Source organism: Podarcis gaigeae, assembly GCF_964106915.1.
Source record: "Podarcis gaigeae genome assembly, chromosome: 7".
Taxonomy (NCBI): Eukaryota; Metazoa; Chordata; class Lepidosauria; order Squamata; family Lacertidae; genus Podarcis; species Podarcis gaigeae.
Genome location: NC_139683.1, coordinates 78,472,998 through 78,498,956, shown reverse-complemented (window position 1 = coordinate 78,498,956; position 25,959 = coordinate 78,472,998). Strand labels below are relative to the sequence as shown.

The 25,959-nt window shown below is 41.0% G+C and overlaps 1 protein-coding gene across 6 annotated transcripts in view; it reads right to left on the bottom strand.

Moving 5' to 3' along the window:
* Positions 1-25,959, bottom strand: part of LOC310848310 (catenin delta-2) — a 204,860-nt gene that overhangs the window by 70,894 nt on the left and 108,007 nt on the right. For all 6 annotated transcript variants that reach the window (XM_083747179.1, XM_083747182.1, XM_083747181.1 and 3 more), the window contains 3 exons: positions 22,561-22,744; positions 7,183-7,300; positions 3,418-3,603 (listed from right to left, as the gene is read on the bottom strand). In XM_083747179.1, the coding sequence (XP_083603305.1) occupies positions 3,418-3,603; positions 7,183-7,300; positions 22,561-22,744 (488 nt within the window). The remainder of the gene's footprint in view (positions 1-3,417; positions 3,604-7,182; positions 7,301-22,560; positions 22,745-25,959) is intronic.

Genomic DNA, 25,959 nt, shown 5'->3' with positions numbered 1-25,959 from the left:
ATAAAATTCAGCACAGAATAAAGGCTATGCTACAACAGTTAAAATATTGCAGCAGATAAAACAAGTACAAATAGTTCTATGTTCTTTTCCTCTCTAGAAGCCAGCAAAAAGAATAAATCTTCTGATCTGCACTGATATTAAGAAAACGAACACCTGGCAATCCCCTCAGTGACATAGGAGGAAACATCCCTTAAGTACATCACTAGTAAGTTTGCAAGAGATCTTCCAGGAAAATCTATTAGTAGAGGGAGAATTAACCTCCCTCTATAGTGCTGCACTACTATAGTGCAGAAGGACATGTTGAATAGATTTTATTGCTTCTGCTCCAGACACAGCCGTTTATTAACCAGGATCTTATTAAATCAGTCATTTAACAATGCTGAAGGCAGCACATTAAAGCGAGCAAGAGAAAATGCCCTCTTATACTTTGAAATGGTTAATGTCTATAGATACCACAACTGTGGTGATTCCACAGTTTATAGGGATATTAAACAGTAATGGAGAACAAGATTTATTGGCTTTACTTCTTAGATAGCAGAAATCCAAATTTACTAACCTTTGGACCACAATAAGCTGGGCCTTCTTTAACCCACAGTCGTTCAAAACCTCAAGAACAAAGCCTAGAGTAAAATCTTCTCTATCTCTCTCAACCAATGACTAACTAAAGCGTCTGAGATCAACAGGGAGAGAGAACTACCATGAGATGCTAAGAAATGCAAATATAGTTAAAAGGTAAAGGGGTAAAGGGACCCCTGACCATTAGGTCCAGTCATGACCGACTCTGGGGTTGCGGCGCTCATCTCGCTTTATTGGCCGAGGGAGCAGGCGTACAGCTTCCGGGTCATGTGGCCAGCATGACTAAGCCGCTTCTGGCGAACCAGAGCAACGCATGAAACGCTGTTTACCTTCTTGCCAGAGCGGTACCTATTTATCTACTTGCACTTTGACGTGCTTTTGAACTGCTAGGTTGGCAGGAGCAGGGACCGAGCAACGGGAGCTCACCCCGTTGTGGGGATTCGAACCGCCGACCTTCTGATCAGCAAGTCCTAGGCTCTGTGGTTTAACCCACAGCGCCACCCACGTCCCTGTAAATATAGTTACCATTGGATAAATAACCGCCTTTCCCACACAAGGAGGTAACTCCAGTAACTTCCTAAGGAAAACAGAATGAACCCTTTCTACTTGGGAATTAAACCTTAATATACAAATGAGAATGCCATAAGGAAGCTCCCAAGAGAAAATCAAACTATTAAGAGTGAGGAGGTGGTAACTCCAATCTAGGTTTCCTGAGGAACCACTGAGGGGCTTCCCAATTCAGGAGACTTCTGTGGGGCTCCAATATTTGCAAAATGTGAAACTACCAAAAATGATGGCTAAAAAGGTGTCAGTTGGCTTCATTAAAACACACTAGTATTATGTGTCTTTATGGAACACAGATAATGTCTAAATTAGCTGAGGGACAACCTATGTGGGTTGTTTTTTTTACCTCATACAGATTCAAGAGAGTATGTACAGAATCCCACACACAAATTAGCCCTGAATCATTTCCCTAAAGGAATCAGCACAGCATGCCCTAATGTTTCTTTACAGGCAAATGTGTCAGTGACTCACAAATTATGGGTCAAGCAAAGTTTTCTGTACCATTTGTTTTATTGCATGCTGTGCAACATGCTTGGGCCTCTAAGCCCTTTTCATGTTATTTTTTTATTAAGTATCCTTAAAGAACCTTCACAAGTTAAAAAAAAGACATCTGAAGAGTCAGCGTGCCAGAGCATCTTTGTGTCAGGAAAGCACAATTTCTGTAAGCCACAGTGAATAAACTGAAAACATGGAAAGTACTCGGTTGCGCTAGTAAATGTAAACTGAATAAAGCGACAAAATAAAATTAAAGTCCTAACATTTTTAGCATAAAAAGGAAATAGAGCAGGAATACATGTCCCACTAAAATGAATTAAACTATGTCTGCTTCAGTGTCACTGGGGTTCTAGCAACACAATCGATTTAGCTGAAAATAACTGAATTCCAGCTGAGGGTAGAATTACAGGTGTTTGTTTACTGCATGTAAAATTTTGTTTGGTTGCTTTTCAGTCAGCTGTAAATACTTGCTTATTGTTCTGGTTTTTAGACTTCTATAGTGTTTGATAACTGGATCAAGTTGTATTTATATGTATGTATGTATGTATGTATGTATGTATGTAATATGTGCATACACAAATATAGCTATGTGAGCATCAGTTCAGCTTTCTTGAGGATTTCTGTTTACCCTTTCATAGATTTTGGTCCCATATGTTTGTGGATTCTGATTTTCAATTGCATAAAAGGAAAAAAATGGAATTTTCTAAACTTCAGATTTATTGCAAGAGGCAAATCAGAAGCTGAGGTAAGCTGAAAGCGAGTTGGCAACTCCCGGCAAGATCAGGAGCTCTAGCCTCAACCTATTTTTCTTCTTGAGAGAAGTAATTGCGTATGGATGGTCTTCCTAATTTCAATCAGGTTAACAGTATGAGAAACAGTCAATCTGCCATACAGAGAAATAATTTCAACATCAATTATGGAAGCAACTATTCATTCATTTAGAAAATAGATCTAGAAACTTATGTTAGACTGTAGCAAATAGAAGAGCTGTACTGCAATACCATACCATATGCTCTTATTTTTGAGGCTATTTGGACAAGTTTTGTTCAGAATAAATTTAATTATCCATGTGGATTATACACTATTAAAAATCCATGTGGATTTTTGCCTTCATGAGGAAAGAAGCATAAGCCTGAGATCTATCTTTAAAAGTTTATCTCCCTTGTTTGGAATTGAAAGCAAACTGCTCAATGCATAGTGGCGCTATGTGCTAGAAAATATCCAGAGGTTAATTTAATTATTCCTGAAATTTTAAAGATCTGTTCATCTAGGGTGCTTAGTCTTAACGCTGTTTCAAGTAATGTAAGGCTAAATGAAATATTCCCTAAATCAAGGCTGGCTAACTCTTTTTTTTGGCTTTAGGGCGTATATTAGCAGTTGTTGTTGCCAAAACTGGGTGTGACTACACCACACACATTCGTGCACTCTAACATGCATGCACACAAACAAACAAACAAACACACAGGCTGACACACACACACACACACACACACACACACACACGTACACAACTCCTGTCCTTGGCTGACCCACCATATCTCCATCTCCATCAGGTCACTGGGACCTGCCTATTTCCAGCACTGTATCTACTGTTATTCTATTTTCTGTTGCCCCCTCTGTCCTAAATGGACAGAAATTATAGTAGTACCAATATTAAACAATGACACTGGATCAGAACTATTTCCCCAGTTATTCTTGTCTTTATTCACTGCATAGTTTGGCTCTGGCGGAGTGCATTAGCACGACCACTAATCGTTTGCTACTGTAAGTCATTTTCAGTACCTGATCTTGAGATTTCTTTTTCTTCTTCTTCTTGCCCCAGCATCCCGAACTTTCTGCGTCTTTTCCATTGGCATCGCCACAGAGCAAGCCATCTAGTTCATCGGTCCCCATTTGCTGTCCCTGAGATGTTTCTGCAGCGAGTCTGTATGAGAGGTTCCTTAAAATGCACACACAGTTTTCAACGGTCTAAAAAGGAAGATAAAAATGAATGGAATTTTTTTTTTTTTTAAGTGCGGCTTAAATTCACAACCTTACTAAAACTGGCTTTTACAATATCACTGCTGAAATAGACATATGGCAAAACAGAATGGGTGTGAGTGCCTGCAGAATTTTAAGGGAGTCGCTTATATTCGGGTATTGTCTCTCCCCCCCTGTATGTTTTATATCTGGGTGCGGCATATATTTTGGCCAATACGGTACTTACTTATTTTATCTTCTTTAAACAATTGACATGCCGCTTAACTGCAAAGCAGTGTACAGAAAACTATGGATTTCATTGATCCAAACAGGTTCTGAAGACTCCCTTCTTCCTTATTCTTCTAAATGCTATAAATTAATGTGCCAGGCATGCTGTTCTCTCCTGTGTGCAGCTGGAACTGGGACTCTAGTTTACCTCATTTACAGTTTTATACTATAGAACACTCTTTTTCATTTACCCCAAAAAGGGAATCTTCTTAAGAATAGAAGACTCTGCTAAGGTTTAGAATACTTTCCTTCTCCTGGGTGCCTGGTAAGGAAATAGTGTGGATTTCATTGATCCGAACGAGTTCAGAAGATCCAGTTCTGAAGCATTTCAACGCCTCATTTTCTGTTTGCCAAGGTGATTCAAGAAGCTTTGATATGCAGCTACCGATTCAGCTTTTATGCAGCTCATGAAGACAACAGGAAGCAGGAGGGGTTTTTTGGGGGGGGGGCAGAAACGGCTTTGCATGAATTGCCTTCCTGACTACAATGATAACCTGGCAGATTAGAGTTATTTTAAAGGTAAAGGTAAAGGTACCACTGCCCGTACGGGCCAGTCTTGCCAGACTCTAGGGTTGTGCGCTCATCTCACTCTATAGGCCGGGAGCCAGCGCTGTCCGCAGACACTTCCGGGTCACGTGGCCAGCGTGACAAGCTGCATCTGGCGAGCCAGCGCAGCACACGGAACGCCGTTTACCTTCCCGCTGGTAAGCGGTCCCTATTTATCTACTTGCACCCGGGGGTGCTTTTGAACTGCTAGGTTGGCAGGCGCTGGGACTGAACGACGGGAGTGCACCCCGTCGCGGGGATTCGAACCGCCGACCATGTGATCGGCATGTCCTAGGTGCTGAGGTTTTACCCACAGCGCCACCCGCGTCCCCTAAGAGTTGTTTTACTACTCACTAATTGATTTTAGGCTATTATATGACATACCGTAATCTGCACACACATCAATTACTGGGCCATGCATATAAAATTTCGCAGAACAAAGATGCTTCAGCTCAGGATGTGCTGCTTTTTGCTGCCAAGTGTACTCAAACACAAGCGCCAGTTTTGCTTTTTCTAGCAATCTGAAAAGTTCAAAAGGTGAAAAGAAGCAGTCCTTCACACACATGTGAAGTGCAAAATATTCTGGAAAAGGATGATAGCCACCGCTAGTGCTTTGCTGTCTTCACTCTTCAGCCAGGGGGCTGAAATTTAATATTGGCAGCTTTGCTGTGGGAAAGAAAAGTGTCACACATATATTTAAGTTCTTCATACAAATAAACTAAGATAAACTTCATTACTGTAAAACAAGCTCTTCATTCTTGCCATGCAACCATGATTTAACTATCAGATAACGTGGAACCTCGGTTTTCAAACGTAATCCGGTCCGGAAGACCATTCGACTTCCGAAACGTTCAAAAACTGAAAACTCAATATGGAAGCCTCAAAACAATAGGGAAACTCAAAACAGAAGCTGTGTGGTATGTTCGGCTTCTGAAAAGCATTCAAAAACCGAAGCAGTAACTTCAGGTATTCAGCGTTTGAAAGCTGAAACGTTCAAAAACTGAGGTTCCACTGTACTGCTTAATGCAGAAGTTATTTCAAGTGCTAACTAATGCTTTTACACCTGCTGATCTGGGGTCATGTCTTCAGACCTGCCAGCGATACATGCATGGTGGGACTGCACACCATATCAATCTACCCTCCGCTCACATTCATCGTCACATCTACATGTGATGTCTTGGGTTGAATGTGCTTTAGGATGAGCGAGTTTGAGTTGCGCTTTATGAGTACAGTGGTACCTCTAGATGTGAACGGGATCCGTTCCGGAGCCCCGTTTGCATCTAGAAGCAAACGTAACCAGTATCTGCGCAGGTCACGTTTTGGCGCTTCTGTGCATGCGTGTGACGTCATATTGAGCATCTGCGCATGCGCAAGCGGTGAAACCCGGACGTAACACACTCCGTTACTTCCGGGTTGCCGCGGAGCGCAACTCAAACTCGCTCATCTTAAAGCACATTCAACCCAAGGTACGACTGTATATTGAAACGAGTTATCCCTCAAAATTTGGGTCCAGGTGAGATATACAGCTCATGTATTGGGTCATGTAAGTGTAGGGAAGTTGAGTGCGCCATACTTAAATACAGAGTCAAGGCAGATTATAACCTAGAGGGGGCATGAAGTTATGATGTTGACGAAACAAAGCTGTTAACATTTCCACCAAATTATTCCAATTGAGACTAATGTTCAGCAGGGGCTGCAGTTCATTGGTGGAGCATCTGTTTTGCTTATGAAAGGTCCTTGGTTCATTTGCCAGAATTTCCAAGGAGGGCTGGGAATTCCCCCTGCCTGAAACCCTGGACAGCTGCTGCCAGTCTGTGTTGACAATGCCATGCTAGATGGACCAAACTTGGAAGCTTCTGGTGTTCCTGTGGGAGTAAGTATTAGGCTTTGCCAATTTACCTTAGTTTATCTGTATGAAGAATTTAAATAAAGCCGTACAGAAACACTTGCCATTTTACAGGAAAAGGAATATGCAGCATTTTGTTTCAGCTTAGTTACTCCTCCGCCTTCCAACCCACATGGCGATCTTTTAAAAATTATGGGAACAACCGTAAATATTCACTGTATAAAAAACAGTATCATATCAAAGGTTAAGAAAATATAAACAATGAAAACCAAACAAAGGCAACACTGACACCTGTACCCTGTGATCAGCAGAGTTAACGTCATCACACAGTTTTAACACACATCAACAAAAGGAATGGCCATCTCTATAATTCAAGCTCTGTAGTCATTCATTAATGAAACACTACATTTAAGTTGTAAAAATCATCAAACAAAATCTCCACAAAAGCACACAACTCCCCCCATCCCAATATATTAGCTCCTACAGAGACTGCAGTAGGCAGACAAGGTAGCTTACCTTCATTGAGACAATTCAAGGTCCAGCACATCAAGTATATCTTTTTACACTTATTTATTTATTAGATTTATATACCGCTCTTCCTCGAAAGATCTCAGGGCGGTTCCCCTTTGTTTCCCAAAGGTTCTCCTTTTATACTCACACTGTGCACGAAGACCCCTTTGGCTTTGCAAGGCCCAAAATCTAAGCCTCTGGGCTTAACTGACTACTATGGCTGAATTTGAATGACAGACATATATCTCACATGAGCATACAGTAAGTGCAGGCTTTCCTTAAAGGCAAAGGATCCTGAAATTTAATTCTTACAACCTGAAGGGTGTATGACGTGCCTCTGTTAATGTGGGTTTCCCCCCCTTCAGAATACTGTTTCTATAAAAACAAAGATGGCAAACCTTGCTATCAATTTCACTGCTCCCTAGAGCAGACTGAATCACGTACAGCAATGCATCCGTAAGTCCATCACACTCTCTCATTCTTCTGCGGGCTTCTTCTCCAGCAGAGCTGACATTCCTAGGATAAAGCAACAGTGGTCACCATCTTCTCATTCCACTACTCATTCCTGGCAATGGACATGCTACAGTTTGTTGTTTTTTTAAAAAAAGATTATTGGCTGTGATAAGTTTATATATGTGAATGAATCTCCTCTATGCTCTTTTTAAAAGAAAAACACACACATTATGATCTTTTATCATGATCTCAGAGAACTTTTAAAATTGGGTTAACACACAAGGTAGAGCTTTGGAAGGGAACGCAAGTCTTGTTTAAAATAAAAATGCTTTTACAATTCTTACGTCAAAGCCTTGCCTTCACCAACCCCACCCCTGATGAAAAGCACAATGTGTGACACCTACAAATGTTCAAGAATGGTAGCATTTTCCCTGTATCTTTTCTCATTTCTAGCTTTGGAACAGTTTTTCACCTGAAAGTGGTTATTGCTCTAAAAACTCCTGGGCGCCATCTAATTGTCTTGAAAGGTATCAGTGTTTACGGGACAAGGATAATTGTGACTTTAAAGATGAATGGGAACCCTTTACAAAGTATTTGAAGACGCAACAAAGCGAACTGGACTCCTTGGCTGGTTTTGAATAAACATTCACAAACTTTTTATTGATAATTATCAGCTAAACAGTTGGAGGATCTATACAACTGTGTAACATGCAGAAAACAGCATTTTTAGAGAAATCAAAGACTGGAACTGAGGGAAGTCGGGGGTGGGGGTGGGTGGGTTCAGTGTGGGGAGGGAGGGGAAAAGGGGAGAAATAAGGATGATATGTTTCTTGATAATATGTTTTGTTTTAATTTTGAATAAAAAAGTAATAAAAAAAGAAATGTATCAGTGTTTCTATACAGCACCAGCCCTGCTTTTATGTTCAAATACCGTCAATAAAACTCAGCCTAGTAGATACCACTTTAAAATCTGAGTGCCAGAATCAAGGAGAAATATGGCACAGCACACTCAAATTAGCAGTAAATGACAACAGAGAATATAAGTCTAGGATTCCATTTTTGTGGCTGTTTGTCTCCACAGGCCCCCGTTATGCAGGTCAACGTTCTCCCTCCAGCTCGCTGACCCAAAGTCCTTGATGGAGGCCCTCCATTGCCCTGAGGTGAGCAACAGGCTGGGCCCTGGATTCCCTCCCCCTTACCTCCATGGTTTTCATCCCAACCAATGCTCCAGTAGTCAGCAAGTCCTACTCTATCATTCTTCATTAGCAACACGGGAACAATTGAGATGGCGGATGAATATTGTTCCCAGAGTTGACTTACCTGCCAGCACTAAGAGCAGTTCAGCAGAGATTGTGTCTTGGAATGTACTCCAGAATCTTTGGGACACATTCTAAGATACACATTCGTTTGTTGTAGTGAACTGGCTAAGACACATTGGCCCTGCCCTTCATTTGTTTGAGAACATGGCCCTAGGATTCATGATCCCACAGCCTGGAAGGACCATGAAGCACAGCTATCATGAATGAAGAAGGGTTTGCAGCAAAGAGCTGCAAGTACTGAAAGGGGGAAGGCAAGAAAGAGCAAAGCATTTTACTATACCTTTATGAATGAAAACATTTATGCAATGTGACCTTCGATATTTTGTAGAGAATTAAAACCAGGGTTCTCTTTTTTCTGACACCAGCCCATAATACCAAGTCCTCCAGTTTTTAGAGCAACTTTCAGCATAACTAACCCAGGCTACAAGGCTCACATGCAACTGGGTCATTCCATATCAAGTGATCCAACTTTTTTTTACCTCATGTCATCCAAATTTCTTAATATTCTGTACATTTGTTGAATGATCAAAACTAAGTTTGAATCTATACTTTTTTTATAACTCACCTGTTTGTGAGTTATGAGGGTCTGAAATTTCAAAAAAAATAATGACAATTTTGGCCTTGCTGGACTACACAAAAGCTTTAAAAGCTCAGCCCAGAATTGAGATATGTCAAAAATAAAAACACCAATCTCTTCAGGACTTCATGGGCTTTAATATTATATGTCACATGATGAACCTACTTTAATTTTTAAATTTAAGCTACAAAATTTTAAAAAGTGATTAAAAATTTAATGATTAAAATTTTCAAAAATTTGTATTGATTATGTAATATTTCTAAAAGCTACCTGCAAAATTTCATGTTGGGATCTCAATGGGATCACATATTTTGTACATACAGTTTTGTTTTGCAGCTGTGCAATTTGTATTCATATTGTATTGGTCCATTAGCTGCAATTGCATTAGCCCATTAGCTGCAAACAATAAAATCAATCAAGTCATTCAACAAGTGTACAAAATATTAAGAAAATTGGATGACATGAGGTAGAAAAGTTTGACCACTTGCTATGGAATGACCCAACTTGGTTTTAAAGAAATTTCTTTCTTGATAAATCTCTTGCCCAGTGCTTTATTCAGTGTGAACTTACATCAATGTAACCTCAAAGGAGAAAAATGGTGTTGGATTTTAGAACCAGGAAATATATACAGAAATGACTAACAAGAATGTCTACACCAGGAGTCAAGTTTTCTGTGTTGGAATCTTGAGGATCAGCAATAGGAAAACAAAAGAGTGCAACAAAAATGCATCTTAAGGAAAGTGGGCTGACCAGGAAAATATTTTCATGTGCCACCTGAGCTAGAGTAATGGGTTATCAAGCAAATAACAGTGCATTTCAGTTTGCGGAACAAAATATCCCATCGTTCTGTCACTTCAGGTAATTGTTACAGCAGGTTTCCTAACACTAATTGTTGCATAATTACAGAACAAGGGTATGCAAAATAGTTCTATATTTTCAACTGGTTGTAGCCACTTGAGGAGAGGAGAGAAGCCTATGCTCATTTCAAAAGTAAGCATTTTTCCTGTGAGAGAAAGCGTGAAGGCAGGATCCTACCTAACTGGAGAGGGGGAAAAGAAGCAGCAAACCTCACACTTTCATGAGTGCAGAGATAATAATAATAATTTATTATTTATACCCCGCCCGTCTGACTGGGTTTCCCCAGCCACTCTGGACGGCTTCCAACAGAATATTAAAATACAATAGTCTATTAAACATTAAAAGCTTCCCTAAACAGGGCTGCCTTCAGATGTCTTCTCAATGTCTGGTAGTTGTTTATCTCTTTGACATCTGGTGGGAGGGTGTTCCACAGGGTGGGTGCCACTACTGAAAAGGCCCTCTGCCTGGTTCCCTGTAGCTTGGCTTCTTGCAATGAGGGAACCGCCAGAAGGCCCTCGGCGCTGGACCTCAGTGTCCGGGCAGAAGGATGGGGGTGGAGACGCTCCTTCAGGAGACATGGGTTTAAACTGACAAAAGCACAAGGCATTTGTTTTAAAATGTTTTAAGATTAAATATTATTCCATTAATATCCAGCACAAATAAATAGGGCATTTTAGCTATTTCGCACCAATTCCCCCTCCCCGTGCTGAGTTCACCCTGGGAGTGTTTTCATACAAACTTTCTTACCATGGGTGTGCTTTGAAACAATAGCATTGCACCAGGCAGAACAGGAAGCCAGTAAGCACATTCATTCATTCATTCATACCCAGCCTTCTTGGGGAGAAGTAGCACATTTATCGTGCATTCACACACACACACACACACACACACACACACACGAACTTGTCCCAAACATACAGTGTAAATTTTCAGCAACCAATATCTGTGTAAGTAAGAGGAGGACTTCACATGTTCTAGAAGACCAGGGCATGTAAAGTATGGGGAAGCTGAGCTAAAATATAAAGAAAGATGAAAATGGTTTTTTGATCAAAAAGAGAAGCATATGCTTAATTCTCCCCTATTTAAATAAATTAGGTTGATGAGTACTTAATTTTGTTTGGATTTTCAAATAATATAGTTTGTTAAAAAAAAAGGGAGAGTTGCAATTGGTTTCGATTGTTTTGAAGGGGGAAAAGACTGTGACAGCATCAACCAGTTTTTTTTGAAAGAGTCATTACTGTATTATTTTTAGAACACAAACTATAACTAGATATCGATAAATCATGTCTTTGCTTTGTAAAACTGTTAATACTCAAATACATTTTCATCCACCCCATCTCTTTTTCTAGTCATTTGGGTGCTCTATCAAGAAGAAGAAGAAAGTTAATCAGATGTAATCTAAGTAAATCTCTGAAACTGTGTTAATATTTATTACATTTTCTTCTGATTATTTCCAATCAGGTACAATTCAACCATTCTGATTAGCTTTCTCTGCAATAACATCTTGATTGTCTTTGCATGTGTTATTCATGCTGAAATTCAGTTCTGTAAGTTAATACTGAAATTTCGGTATTATAAGTAGCAATTATATTTACATAAGATAATCGAGTATAGTGCATTGGCTTAGATATATTGACCTTTCATGAAGGTGGAGACAGGGAGCATTCATAGGCTGCACACATTCTGATTTTTCACACCAACAAGAGTGGGTGTGGAGAAAGAGGGATGGAGGAAATTGACAGAAGGCTTTCCTGAATGGCAAGTCATGCCACCTGCATGGTTTTCAAAATGGAGGCAGCCTCCAGACAGAATTATTTCACATGGCTGCTATGTTTATTCATCAGCAATCGGCCCCAGTACCGCAAGGCTAAAACTGGAACTTTCTTAATTCTTCAAGTCAAGAGAAGGATATAATGTACATCACAACAATAAATATATATATGAGTAAAGAAATGTGCAGTTCATCCAACCTACCGTATGTTTCGCTCCATAAGACACACTTTTTTCCTCCTAAAAAGTAAGGGGAAATGTGAGTGCGTCTTATGGAGTGAATGGCGCTTGAGCGAAGTGCCTCTCCTGCAAAGCGGGAGGAAGAACGGAGCCCTGCTTGCTGGGGTATAAAGGGGTATAGAGCTAGGTTGTCAGTATATTCACTTTCCTCATGCCCATCACCCTTCTCCAATCTCCGCCAGAGGGTTGGGGGAACCCCTATAACAGATGGGGGGAGGATAGAGGAGGGTTCTTTAGTGCTAGCAGAAATCATTTGTGCTGATGGAATTACTTAAGTAAGTGCTATGTTGAATACAGCCCATCATTTAAAGCTCATTCATAAAACATGACATTTCACCCTTCGTTTCAGTTAGAACTCTCAAGGCAGCTTGCAGTTCTGAAAAAAAATACTTATTCAAAACGCATTGAGAAGAAATAAATAAAAGAAATACTGGCTTTCTGCTGTGCTGAAATGAAAACTTACATCATGTCTTTTTTATGGAGCAAATATCTGGGACCTTAATAAATCTCTTGATTTATTATAAAATTATAAAATGCGTCCCTTTGAGCAAATGAAAGCTGGGTCTTAATGAAAAGGCTCAATTCCATTCCAAAGACTTCTACACCAAATGCAATGTTATGGTTGTTCCTTAAGAGTTTTTCCTAGCTGCAATGTGTTATTGCCCAACCTTTTCTGAGAATTGAACTAAATTTTTAGATCCACTCCTTAAAGGGGAAGCAAACTGGTCAGATATGCAGACAATTTACATTTTGTTGGCTTCTCATACTATAGCAACTTCTCTGGTCATGGCAAGATTTACTTTGCCAGCTACAGACCTCGAGCCAAATTTTTTACTCATTCATAATGTGATAATAACGGTTTAATTGTGAATATTATTTTTGCAACCACTGTTAACTGCTTGCCTTCTGTTGTAACTCAGAGTTAAAACACTGAAGATTCACTATTGCGTAATAATTTTTTGCACTGCGGCCTGGTGCACTCACTGGACTGCATTGAGCAGCAAATAACTGCAAATGAATTAAAAACGCAATAAAGTAAAATAGAATGTTTTGCACAGATGCAGTCCTTAGGGAGATTCCTGACACAGTTCATACAAATTTCAGAAATCTATTGAGGCTTCTTCCCGCCATTGTTACAAATATTCAGCACAACATATTTGATTTATGTTAAAAGTATGCCATAAGAACTTAACATGGCCTCTAAAATCTTTCCCATCCCAGGCCCAGGTTTTATGGTAAAGACATATAATGCTAGCAGACATGTCCTAGCTACACAAAATAACATTGTCTCTAGACTAATGCAAAATGACCAGAGCATCAACTAAAATTAGCTGTTAAAACGAAATAGCCAGCATGCGAGAAAAAAAACTGCTTGCAACTGCTCTGCTCTGTTGCTTCCTGGTCTTTTTCATAATCCTGTGGCACACTGAGCTAAGAGAAGGTTTGGCATGGTGTGTTGACTGAACCTTTGCCCATGGTTAAGCTCCCCCCTTGCTAACCATGATCTGTAGCCAAGGTTTCTTCTCTTCATTAAAAAAATATCTATTTACATATTTATGTCATTAGCTTGGTTAATTCACATTAAGAATTTTAGTGTTTGACAACTGAGCCAGTCCTGAAAGTACTAATCTAATCTAATCTAATCTACAACGTTTCAGGTCTGTGAAACTGTTTCTGTCTCTGGAAAGAAATGGGCAAAGTTCAGGGCCGGGCAATAGCCCATCAGCTCTTACCACTGAACATACTGCTTGAGGAGATTTTGTAGTCTATGACACCTGGAGGCTACTACATTGCCTAGCCATCCTCTAGAATGTCTAGAACATTTGGGGATATATAACATTTGCCTTTTGGTGCAAAAACAATGGAAAGTGGTGGAGAGCTAGGAGGTTGCTTTCTAAGTAGCAGAAATAGAATACACGTATTAATTAGATCAAATTCTGCAAGCTCCATAAACCTCACAAAATGGAACTTTTTTCAAGCAGATAAATACTCTTATCTCATTGTGGAGGCAATGAATCATATACAATTTGGTGTTGAAGATGTAAGTCTGGCAAGCTCAGTAACATATTTTGAGTCCTGCCAGGGAGTCTGTGAAGACACCTTCCAAAAATAATTTGAGAACTCCGACACCATGAAAGCACCCACCATGTTGGACAAGTGATCCCCTACAAAGCCTGCTGATTACAAATTATCTGACCAGAAATGTATGGACACAGTCTGTATGTTGTTTTAATATTGCATTGTAATAAGATGGAGTGAGACAATTCAACACACAATACATCAAACCTTCACTTTACCACTTGAAAACAATCTGATTCAGTTAGGAGTTCCAAATGAGTGTAACGTCTTTCACCCAGAACAACAGGAGCATCACATCTACAGTACAATTTCAGTATACTGTGTTTCAGTAAACTCCAAATCAACGGCTTGACCTTTAGGAGAGCATGATGGCTCTATGCAGGGAAGTAGTGCATTGGCGTATTGTACCGACCACCAGTGGGTGATATAGAATGTAGATACTCAGAATGTAGAATAAGGCATTCTGGTTACTAAACAGTTGTCTCCCAAAAAATGACGCTGCAATAGGATGACAGCTGCATAAATTAAGGACCACAACAGTTCCAGCTCCTTGTACCTGAAATGCATTATCACCCTGAGAACAGGGAGAACGCAGAAGATTCAGAGATGTTTACAACTAGCAAGGAACCTGGTATTTCTAGTAGCTCACAGCCCAATGTGGCTGATAGACCACTGCCACTTCACCAGCTACACCTGCATGTCCTCCAAGCCCATTAAACAAACTTTTTCAAATAAATTCCTTAAAGGCTGGCTTCAGAATAAATACAACTTTTGAAGACATGTACAGGTTTGTGCTACCATATTGCTACACTGTCTTTCTTGGTGTTCCAAGATCAAACAGCTTTGCAATGTACTACCAAGGATACCACAAATCTGGAAGTTTTTGGTGTGGTTTTAGCTGATCTTCAAACTAGTACGGATATGATAACTTTCTGAACATTTCTGATATCTGGAAATCAAGCCCATCATGTTATATTTTGGGGCCCATATTGCCTCGTGTACGTGTTTTGATGCTGTTTACAACACTAATCGGGACGCGGGTGGTGCTGTGGGTTAAACCACAGAGCCTAGGACTTGCCGATCAGAAGGTCGGCGGTTCGAATCCCTGCAACGGGGTGAGCTCCCGTTGCTCGGTCCCAGCTCCTGCCAACCTAGCAGTTCGAAAGCCCGTCAAAGTGCAAGTAGATAAATAGGTACCACTCTGGCAGGAAGGTAAACGGCGTTTCCATGCGCTGCTCTGGTTCGCCAGAAGCGGCTTAGTCATGCTGGCCACATGACCCGGAAGCTGTACGCCGGCTCCCTCGGCCAATAAAGCGAGATGAGCGCCGCAACCCCAGAGTCGGCCACGACTGGACCTAATGGTCAGGGGTCCCTTTACCACACTAATACCTCTTACTTGATCCCTGTCTAAACATCGCTACAGACATTCAAGGCTTGAGTTCATTATTTCCGTCTCATTTTCTGGGACCTGTTAAAACTGATGAAAATATTTCAGGAACCATAAAATTCTCCTTGGTTATTCATATGTTGTCTTTTTTGAGAACCAGACAGGTTAAAAGTTCAGTAAAGTGATATAACATGTCACAGAAATTATTGCTTCTGCAGATTTTCAGAAGCACACTTCACTTGACAACTAGAATAAAAGCATGAGAACAAGAGCAGCTGAGGATAACCAAGGCTCAACATATAGCCAAGTAATTAGGTTGATGTCAAGAATATTTAGTTTCAGATGACTTATATATTGCCACAATAAATCTATTCGTCTTTAAGGTACCACCAGACTCCTCGTTGTTTTTGCTTCAACAGACTAACATGGTCACCCCTGTGGGAATGAATATACTACACTACAGCATCTTACATTACAGATTTTGTATGTAATACACATCTGTTAGAGAGAATGAATATGGATCATTTGGCAGGAGCAGAAGGGGAGAAAGCCCCACATATTGGCTGTTTTTGTTTTCACCTGAAATCCATGACTGAATTCAAGTGCAAGCAACCTCATAAGGACAGAACTACAGTTGCACCTTGTTTTGCAACCGGGATCCATTCCGGAGCCCTGGCCACTAGCTGATAAGGACACAGGGCAAAGTGCCGCGTCTGCACATGTGCACAGAGTAGCTTGTGCTTCTGCGCATGCGCAAAGCACAATTTAGCGCTTCTGTGCATGCATGAGCGGCAAACCCGGAAGTAACCCGTTCTGGTACTTCCGGGTTTGCTGTGGACGTTCGCCAGAATGGATGCTGGACGAGGCAGACGTTTGTACTGTGTTTTAGAGAATGCAGGCACAAATTCTGCAAGCATCTCTGTAGCAACATGGAGAGAAACTCATTTTTTTTTAATAAAAAAGAAAAGATAAAAGTTTAGTTTCTCTTACAAAACATTTTCCAATGACCCTAAGTTCAGACCCTGCAGTGAGCTATCAGTGAAGAATCCCAATTCTTTATTCATTAGTGTCTAGGCTAGTGTTTCCTTTGCTAAGCGCAGAGAAACATAAAATGGTGTCCCATTGAGGCAATGATCACTGTTAGGCTTAGTATGTCATCTCAACCTCAGCTTGTGGTTTAGCGCTCCCAGACAAACTAAGATCTGTAAAGCATAGAACAAATCTTTGTTACAAATCATGGACTGCCTGCAGAAAGCTAAGCCATGAGCCCAGTTTCATATAATAGAATCATGAACCCAAAGCATGGTTTAATCCAGCATGACAGCAAAGCAATCCAAGGGCAGCAAACAGGCCACACTCTCCTTTCTGGGATACTGTGCATGTTTTCTCACTTGTGCTAAGTCATGCTTTGGCCTAGTATTAGGTAGACAAAAAAATGAAGATCATGGCCACTGGGCCCATCACCTCCTGGCAAATAGAAGGGGAAGAAATGGAGGCAGTGAGAAGTTTTACTTTCTTGGGCGCTATGATCACTGCAGATGGTGACAGCAGTCACGAAATTAAAAGATGCCTGCTTCTTGGGAGAAAAGCAATGACAAACCTAGATAGCATCTTAAAAAGCAGAGACATCACCTTGCCAACAAAGGTCCGTATAGTTAAAGCCATGGTTTTCCCAGTAGTGATGTATGGAAGTGAGAGTTGGACCATAAAGAAGGCTGATTGCCGAAGAATTGATGCTTTTGAATTATGGTGCTGGAGGAGACTCTTGAGAGTCCCATGGACTGCAAGAAGATCAAACGTATCCATTCTTAAAGAAATCAGCCCTGAGTGCTCACTGGAAGGACAGATCATGAAGCTGAGACTCCAATACTTTGACCACCTCATGAGAAGAGAAGACTCCCTGGAAAAGACCTTGATGCTGGGAAAGATGGAGGGCACAAGGAGAAGGGGACGACAGAGAACGAGATGGTTGGACAGTGTTCTCGAAGCTACCAGCATGAGTTTGACCAAATTGCGGGAGGCAGTGGAAGACAGGAGTGCCTGGCTTGCTCCAGTCTATGGGGTCACAAAGAGTCAGACACGACTAAAAGACTGAACAACAACAGATCAGGGGCAGGTGTGCTGGTGGGATTAGGGAGAAAAGTAACAGCTGATTTTTAAATTTTTCTTCTGGAAATGTTCCATTTGTGTTGCTAATCCTATCTACTTTCCTGCTTCTAAGAAAGCATTGAATTTTACTTGGCATTTATTAACTTCAGAATAAGAGTGCTAAGTGCATAATATATTTTGCTGCTGGCTTAAAGCCTGTTAGTAAGAAATCCAATATTTTCAGCTATGGATGACAATACTAAAAGAATCTAAATAACTATAATTGAATTTAAAAGCAGTGAGCAGCAGAGATGCAAGGGCAATAAAAATTAAATAACTGAAATTTGCCAGAATATAAGTAATTTCATAATTGGGCCTATTTTAAAGCATTTTATATGGATTTGCCCCTTGGGCTGTGTATAAAGTTGGGGCTTTGGCTGAGAGGTGCTCTATACAATTTTGGAAAACAAATAAAAAGAATAAACATGCAATGAAAATGGTAATTCCATTCACAGCACATCTTAAAATGTAAAGCACTTGTTAAAGTGCATTTGTTTTAGCCACGGTGGTGTTAATATTCATTTATTTTTACTTCTAACAAAACCAAAACTCTCTCCCTTTTACCCCTCCTTTCCCCCAACAAAATCTGAGCTCACAATATCATTGGAAGATAAAATACAGTATACAGCAGACCTGAAACTTGCATGCATTTAATTTGTGTTCATTCAGCTTTATTCAGCTGGTAATATTTTTTTTAAAAAGTGGGTCGGGCGTCCATTGGGATAACTTTAGCAATCCCACTCACCCTTGTACCCAATGTGTTTTAACTATACAGTCGTACCTTGGTAGCCAAACATAATCCATTCCAGAAATCCGTTTGACTTCCAAAACGTTTGATAACCAAGGCGTGACTTCCAATTAGCTGCAGGAGCTTCCTGCAGCCAATTGGAAGCCGTGCTGCATGTTTGGCTTCCGAAATTCATTTGAAAAACGGAGCACTCACTTCTGGTTTTCAATCATTTGGGAGCCGAAATGTTTGGCAACTAAGCCGTGCAAGATCCAAGGTATGACTGTACATGATTTTGGCTTTAGGTGCTATCCTCTGAACATAACCCAGTGTAAACTGTGAGTATGCTGTACAGTAATCTATGTGAAGTTATGAGTTGGACCTCTTTTTCTTTTCAGCCATATGATGCTAAAAGTCAGAGGGACAGCTTCACAGAGGTAACTCGCAAATATTCAGTGTCTTCACTGATCTAAGCTAAGAAGATGATGGACCTGGCACAATGGAAACCAAGTGCCTGTTCATTCATCTCACTCTTAAAAAAGAATCAAGAAAAGGGTAAATCTGGAGACCAGGCAAGAAGAACACCGTTTAAAGGAAGCATCAAGGAGCAGCAGTATGTGACAAAGGGTGGTATCTAACAGTTCTGCTACTGCAAGGACTTTCAGCTGTGCAATGAAACTTCCCTGCCCTCTACTTTTCCTGCAGACCCCCTAAATCTTTTCTGGGCGGTTGGGGGAAGCTCCAGAGCAGTTTTAGGGGTCATGTGGGAAAGAAGGCAGCGGAATTCGACTGTGCCATTAAGAGTGCTTGCACTAATAGGACGATTTGTTGGTTTAATAGTCTTTATAAAAGAAAACTGATTTAATGTGCTTAGATTCAGTTAAGATACAGTATACCTCTGACTTGAATCCAAAGAACTGCGCATGGAATTCTGTGCATGCAACAGAGCTTTGGGGCTCCCTTCCTGCCATAACCACACACCCCCCTCCATAGTATGGGGGGGCCTTCAGCCAGAGATGAACTCAGCAGAAACTAGCATCCCTCCTCCCCCTGAATATCAGCAAGCAGAAGTGATATCTGTTCACATGGGGCACTTGGCATACAAATTAAAATGCAGTAATTGCTAATCCTTATGAAAGGCATAACTTTGGGTCACCTTAAAAAACCAGTAGAATCAAGTAGTACAGCTTTTCCTGGACTGTATTGCTTCAGATTACACTGCACACACCTATTTGTACTTGTGTGTGTGAATAAGGGAGTTTGAATTGCACACACAAATAGTTTTGCCAAACTGGCTGTAGCCATCATTGCCTAGCTTAAAAACAGACTGATTTTGAATGAACTATACAGGAAGTTACAACACTATGCAGCTCACTCCATCTTTTCCTGATGGGCAACTTCTGTCGAGCATGCCTGAATATATTCCGGGTGCAGGCTTTTGAAGATGGTAGCCTAAAGCCATCATCCAGGGAGGTTCAGCTAAGGGCTTGAGCTTGCTCGACAGGGCTTCAACTATTTTGGTCTTTGAGCAGCAGCATCCCTGTGCATCACAAACTGTTGTCGAATTCTCTGCAGATATAATGAAAATGTTTTGGAATCTGAAAGAGGTATTTACCATATAGAATCGGGGGCTTCTGTTCTTTAAACAAACAAACAAAAAACCCAGAGAAGGGAAAAACCTTGGTGCTTGTTATTCCTGTGGCTTTCTGGATCGTGGCCTAAATCTTGAAATGCTTTTGAAATCAATGAGCATAACAACCCACTGAGAAAAAGTCTCTAAAGTGTTTTATTTAGAAGCCACACACAATAGAGATTTGAAAGGGCAGAAAAGGGCCCACAGCATTGGCATTCGCCAAGAATCAAAACCTGCAGACACTGGTTTGCTACAAACAGCCATAGATAGATAGAAAACAAATACAGTTTTAAATATTTTATGTGTCCCATAACTTTCCTCTACTTCCCCATTACAAATAAAAGATAAAGTTCCACATATGACTGTAACCAGTATTATAGATTACATTTTGTTGCCTTTGCATAAAATTAGATCTGATATTTTTGTAAGGTCTAGGGACGTGGGTGGCACTGTGGGTTAAACCACAGAGCTTAGGACTTGCCGATCAGAAGGTTGGCGGTTCGAACCCCGCAACGGGATGAGCTCCTGTTGCTCTGTCCCAGCTCCTGCCCACCTAGCAGTTCGAAAGCACGTCAAAGTGCAAGTAGATAAATAGGTACCACCCCGGCGGAAAGGTAAACGGCATTTCCGTGCGCTGCTCTGGTTCGCCAGAAGTGGTTTAGTCATGCTGGCCACGTGACCTGGAAGCCGTACGCCGGCTCCCTTGGCCAATAAAGCGAGATGAGCGCCGCAACCCCAGAGTCGCCCACAACTGGACTTAACGGTCAGGGGTCCCTTTACCTTAATAGGTAAGGTCTACATTTTTAAAATGCATCAATACAAAAGGTAGTCATTCCCACCAGATCAGGACACATATCCTGGATACCAGGACTGAAGAAGATATGAACAACCTGAGAGGGAGGAATGAATATAGAAATCTGCCTTACACCAAATCAGAAAATTGATCCATCTGGCTCAGTACTGGCAGCAGTTGATTGGCAGCAGCACTCCAGGGTTTAAGGCAGGGTTATTTCACAGCCCTACCTGGGATTGAACTTGCGACCTTCTGCATGCAAGGCAGATGCTCTACCATTGAGCTGTGGCCCTTCCCCAAGGGAACATGTGAACCCCAGTTAAATTGCCAGGAAAAACCAATAGCATGCAGGTATGTGAAAACCTCAACAATGCTTTTAACTCAATAGCAACATGTTGGATGCAGGATTACAACTGGTTGGAAAGTCATATTTCAACAGAGGACCAATACTCAAGGAACTGAAGTTATTGGCCTGGTTTGCATGCCACATTAAACCATAATTAAAATAGAGTTACGTGTGAACACAGGCCTTTTGCTCCTCCCACCCGACTTCTACACTGCTGGGAAACAGTCTGGTTTACTGTGACATGTGAACCCAGGGCTTGTGGTTTGTTCCTCTCCAAACAAACCATGAGCTGTGCATGAGTGTGAACTAGCATGCTTTCCCACTAAGCTCCAGTTCATTCTAAGCATGGTTCAACATTATGAGTGAGCCAGGTCATTGTCCAGCACCCTGCCTTTGTGATACTTATCTTTTTGCCATACGAACTGCACATTCATCAATTATAAAATACAAACACTAGCACATGATATATTTGTAATGCTGAGGAGTAAATCTAAAGCAATCTACTACTCTGCTGCCCTTTGCTCCCAGTCACCTGCCCACTGGATGAAGTTGCATGGATTATCTAGCCAAAATCATGGGGAGGTAGCAATCTAACCGAGGTGTCTCATCCAACCCGTTTGTAAGAACAAGATTAAAGGTTTCACCCTGAATTAAGTAAATTTGCAATCTCAGTTTTGTTATTCATCTACCTGATTCCATTTATGAATCACTACGCATAAAACATATTGACGTGATTACACTAAAATGTCACTCGTTCATAATATTTTTACTGCTTATACACCAGATCTTATACACACCTGTTCTTTTCTTGTGCAAACATTGAAGTTGATTTGTACCCAAATTCAGATACATAACAGGAATTTTAAAGCAAGTGACAGTAATTTTAACCCACAGGCCTGTGCAGGTGTTGTTGTTTTTTTTAACCCACTTGGTCAAACACAACCCCACCCATCAACCACGGATGGTGATCTGTCAGGTACTTTTGCTGCTGCTCCATTCCATGGCAAGAATGTGGGGAATAGGATTATTAAATTGTTGGGTTTTGTGCTTCGCAAGTTGTACCCACTGTTGTACCCGCAGGTTGTACTCACTGTAGACCCACAGTAGAAAACCATCAGTACCACATACTACAGCTATTGTTTCAGAGCACCTCTAAATACTTGGTTATGGCACGAACTGTACAATTCTACTATGACATTTCAACGAAAGAGTAAAAATGCTACAGACTTTTGTGGAATGGATGGAAGACTGAAGTGATAATATTGATTCTATGGGTGTAGCCGACTAAGTCGTACTCAGACTATGACTAACTTAAGTCCGTTAAGTAAGGCGGGTCTACTCTGAGTATGACTTACTTGGATACCACCCAATGTCCCTGGGAGGCTAAGGGAAGAAGAGAGAATTCAGCATAAGAACATATCCAATGCTTAAGTTATCAGAACTCACCTTAGGCACCCAGTGGCATTGCGCAGCACCTGTGATGAATGAAGCTGTATTTTGTGGTCATCCTGGAGTGGGGAGTTTTCCCATCCTGAATGAGGAATGATCACTGCATTGGTCAACACTGCAAGGGCATCCTGGATAATTGGCATTTTTAGTGCATCACAAGATGACAGATTCCAGAGAACTCCTAAAAGCAATTATCAATCAAATAAACAGTTGTTGACATTACTTAACAGAAAGAAATGCTACCACACACAAGTAAATTAACACAATCATCCTAAGAACATAAAAGGAACCAGGTGCTTCCAAAAAGCCCACAAGCAGGCCATGTAAACAACAGGCCCACCTCTGCTGTTTGCTCCCCACCCACCAGGAACAGTGGAGGTTCCATTAATGTACTGTGGCTATAACCCCCCCCCCCCCCAGAAGCATCATTAGAATGTAGCTTGTTGTATTCAATGACCTATTCTTCTGCCACAGAAACTGAGGGCAGTGCAGCCAGCGGTCTCCCATTCAGGCAAGGGTACTGCGCTGTATACTGTTTGAGGAGGCTCAACTAATGGAAAATGTGCAGCTGCTACAATAACTTGAACAAGCAGAGGACACAGAGCTTCTTGATGGCACATGATAGTGCAGATTTTTTTTGCAGGGGTGGACTCTGCTATGGGAAGGGCCAGAACCGGCCACATCAGACCCAAATCCTGCTTACACTGCTTTTGCTATTCCTTTTGCCAACTACTTTTGTAGCTAAATTAATTAATTTTAATTCAATTCATTCTTTTGCTGGCTTTACACCCAGGGAGTGTTCAAGGTGCCTTAGAACTGTAAATTCTGCAATCTCACGTTATCACATGCAAAACAGGGGATAACAATAGCGATAAAAGAACACTTAAAGAATATATTTCACACTTAGAAGAATCGGGCAAGGCTGTGAAATGTATTTTGCTACAGGTTATTGTCAAACAGTTGTATTTAGAGTCACCAGCTGAGGGAGACTTAAGCAGGAAAGACTCCCTCTGGAGTAATTCTGCTGATGTCATCTTTTCACAGAAATGATGGAGGTCGCCCTTTCTCAAATAATTAAGATCACACACAACCCTAGGCAGGGGGGAAAACCATGCACACCCTCAGAAACAGAATTCCAAATTTAAAATGTCAGTTCCAGCTCTCTGTATCTGTTTATCTTTGGAAGAGAGTTCGGGCAAGTTTACTATTCAGTTGCCAATGCCAAAAACATGCACATGATAAGTAAGGAGTGCATAAGAATATTTTCCTCATATTCAACTACAAAATTGTGTGCTATAATGCTGAAAGTTTGCTTTTAAAAAAGCCACAAGGAAGCAAGCAAGCAAGCAAGCAAACAAACATACATACATGTTTATCTCAGGGTTTTCCAAGTGTTTCAGCATGGAAATTTGTTTACAGGGAGGTGTTTTGCATTCTTAAGTAAACAAAGGTGAACTTTTAAAATTCACAATTTGTCTAGATGAATTCTAATAGAAGCTTGGTCATGAATATGGACTTAACAGAAGTCCTGTATCTTTAAATACAGTTTACTTGAATCCAACTTTTCAGAGATGCCTTCTACGAAGTCAGATCAATGGTCTATCCAGGCCTGTATGGTCTATTCGGATTGGTGGGGGTTCTCAAGGGTTTCTGACACAGTATTCTTTCCCAGCTATTAACCTGGAGATGATTTTGAATGCAGAACATGTGCTCAGCACATGTGTGTACTGAGAGCTAAAATACAAAGATCCTTTTCTTCATGCAGAATGTGTCCCTGAAACCAGGTCCTGCATTCTCCAAGGGCAGCTTAAGCCCCCATCCCCAGCCATGCTCTTCCTACTTACTTTTTCTCATATAAGTGAATACTATCTAGGGAGGAAAATAACATGCTGCACTTAAACGCAGCACTATGTGGTAGTAGCGAGCCTTTCCGCCACTCCTGATGCAAGATGGCCCATTCTCCCCCAACAAGACAATGTTCTCTTTCTCTCAGGTGGGTCTGCTGCAATAAATAGGCTCTCCTTCCAAAACACCTTGCTCACCATAATGATAGTAATTTTGCCACTTAAATAATGTCTATGAAAGCAGTAACAGAACATATTGTGGTACCTCCACCCTAAGGATTTGTGTGAGCTCATCTGCCCGATTTGCCGCTGCAGCCTCCCGTGCCGTAGTCGGATCATGTTTTCTGACCACCGACGGCATCGTAGTTGCTTACACGCTGCCGGTGCTTATGAACAAGTAATGAAACATCTAATGGAGCTATCAGAATTTAAAACAATTCCTCTTACACACTGTCTTCTTTCCGTATGAAAGCCTTTAGGCCTTAAAAGTTTGAGGCTACTATAAATAGCTGTGCCACCGTTGATGTTGCAGTAAAAATTACACATCTGTGTTTATGCACTTCAGTAACTAAGCTAATGTCAAGGGCACTTTTGCAGAAACTTATTAAGTTGATTAAGTGATTAAAAATCCGGCATAGGAGATACCCTCCATTCAACCATAATTCTGTTTAAGCGAATCTGAATAACCATCCTACACTAAATGTCAAAATACTTTACGAAAAGGCACTCGGCAAATGGGACTGATGAAAACATTACATCATCTTAACTGCACAAATACTCTCCTTGAGGAATATGCTGCCTTTTATATTCCCCACCCCCACCCTGGTGACCTTTCTTTTCATTCTGAGAGTTTTAACTGAATGAACAATCGGTTTGGATAAGGAAATGTGGCTGTAGCAGTGTGCAGAAATTTCAGCCACATTTGCAATTACTACAAATGAATTCAGAACTAGGAATTTGGCAAATTCTGTCTCCCTGCCCCCAGTTATGAACTGGGCCCAAGTCTCTTCGAACTCAGGCCTTAGTCCTAACGTGGTCTTGCTCTTACTGCTCCCTGCCAGTTTCCCCACCCCTTGAGGAGATTTGAAGGAGATGGCTCACGGATGGGGCCAAGAGAGCCTTTGAAGGTCTCTGCTCCACCGTAAATGGAGAAATGCCTTATCAATCCTACTGGGTCTCATGGGATTTGTATTTTCCTATGGCTCCCAATTCAACGGATTTTGATTGGAAGGGTGTGAAAGAAATGGGCATTGGGGGGGAGCAATACTTTCACATTTTGTTTTCCCCTGACATCTCAGAAGATGCATAGGTAGTACTGAATTTTTCACTGAGAAAGCAGAAAAATGAAGAGGGAAAACTTTTCATGGTGACATTTTCTTCTGCCATGCTCATTTACAATACCTCACAGTTAAAAGCAGTGGCAGTTTCCTCGTTATGTGACAAGAAGTACTACTAGCTGTGTCTCGTATTTAAATTTAGAACACAGTAGTAGGTCATGAGAGAAAGATGATGCCCATTCCCTTTCCTCTATAGCAAGCATGGCCAAACTTGG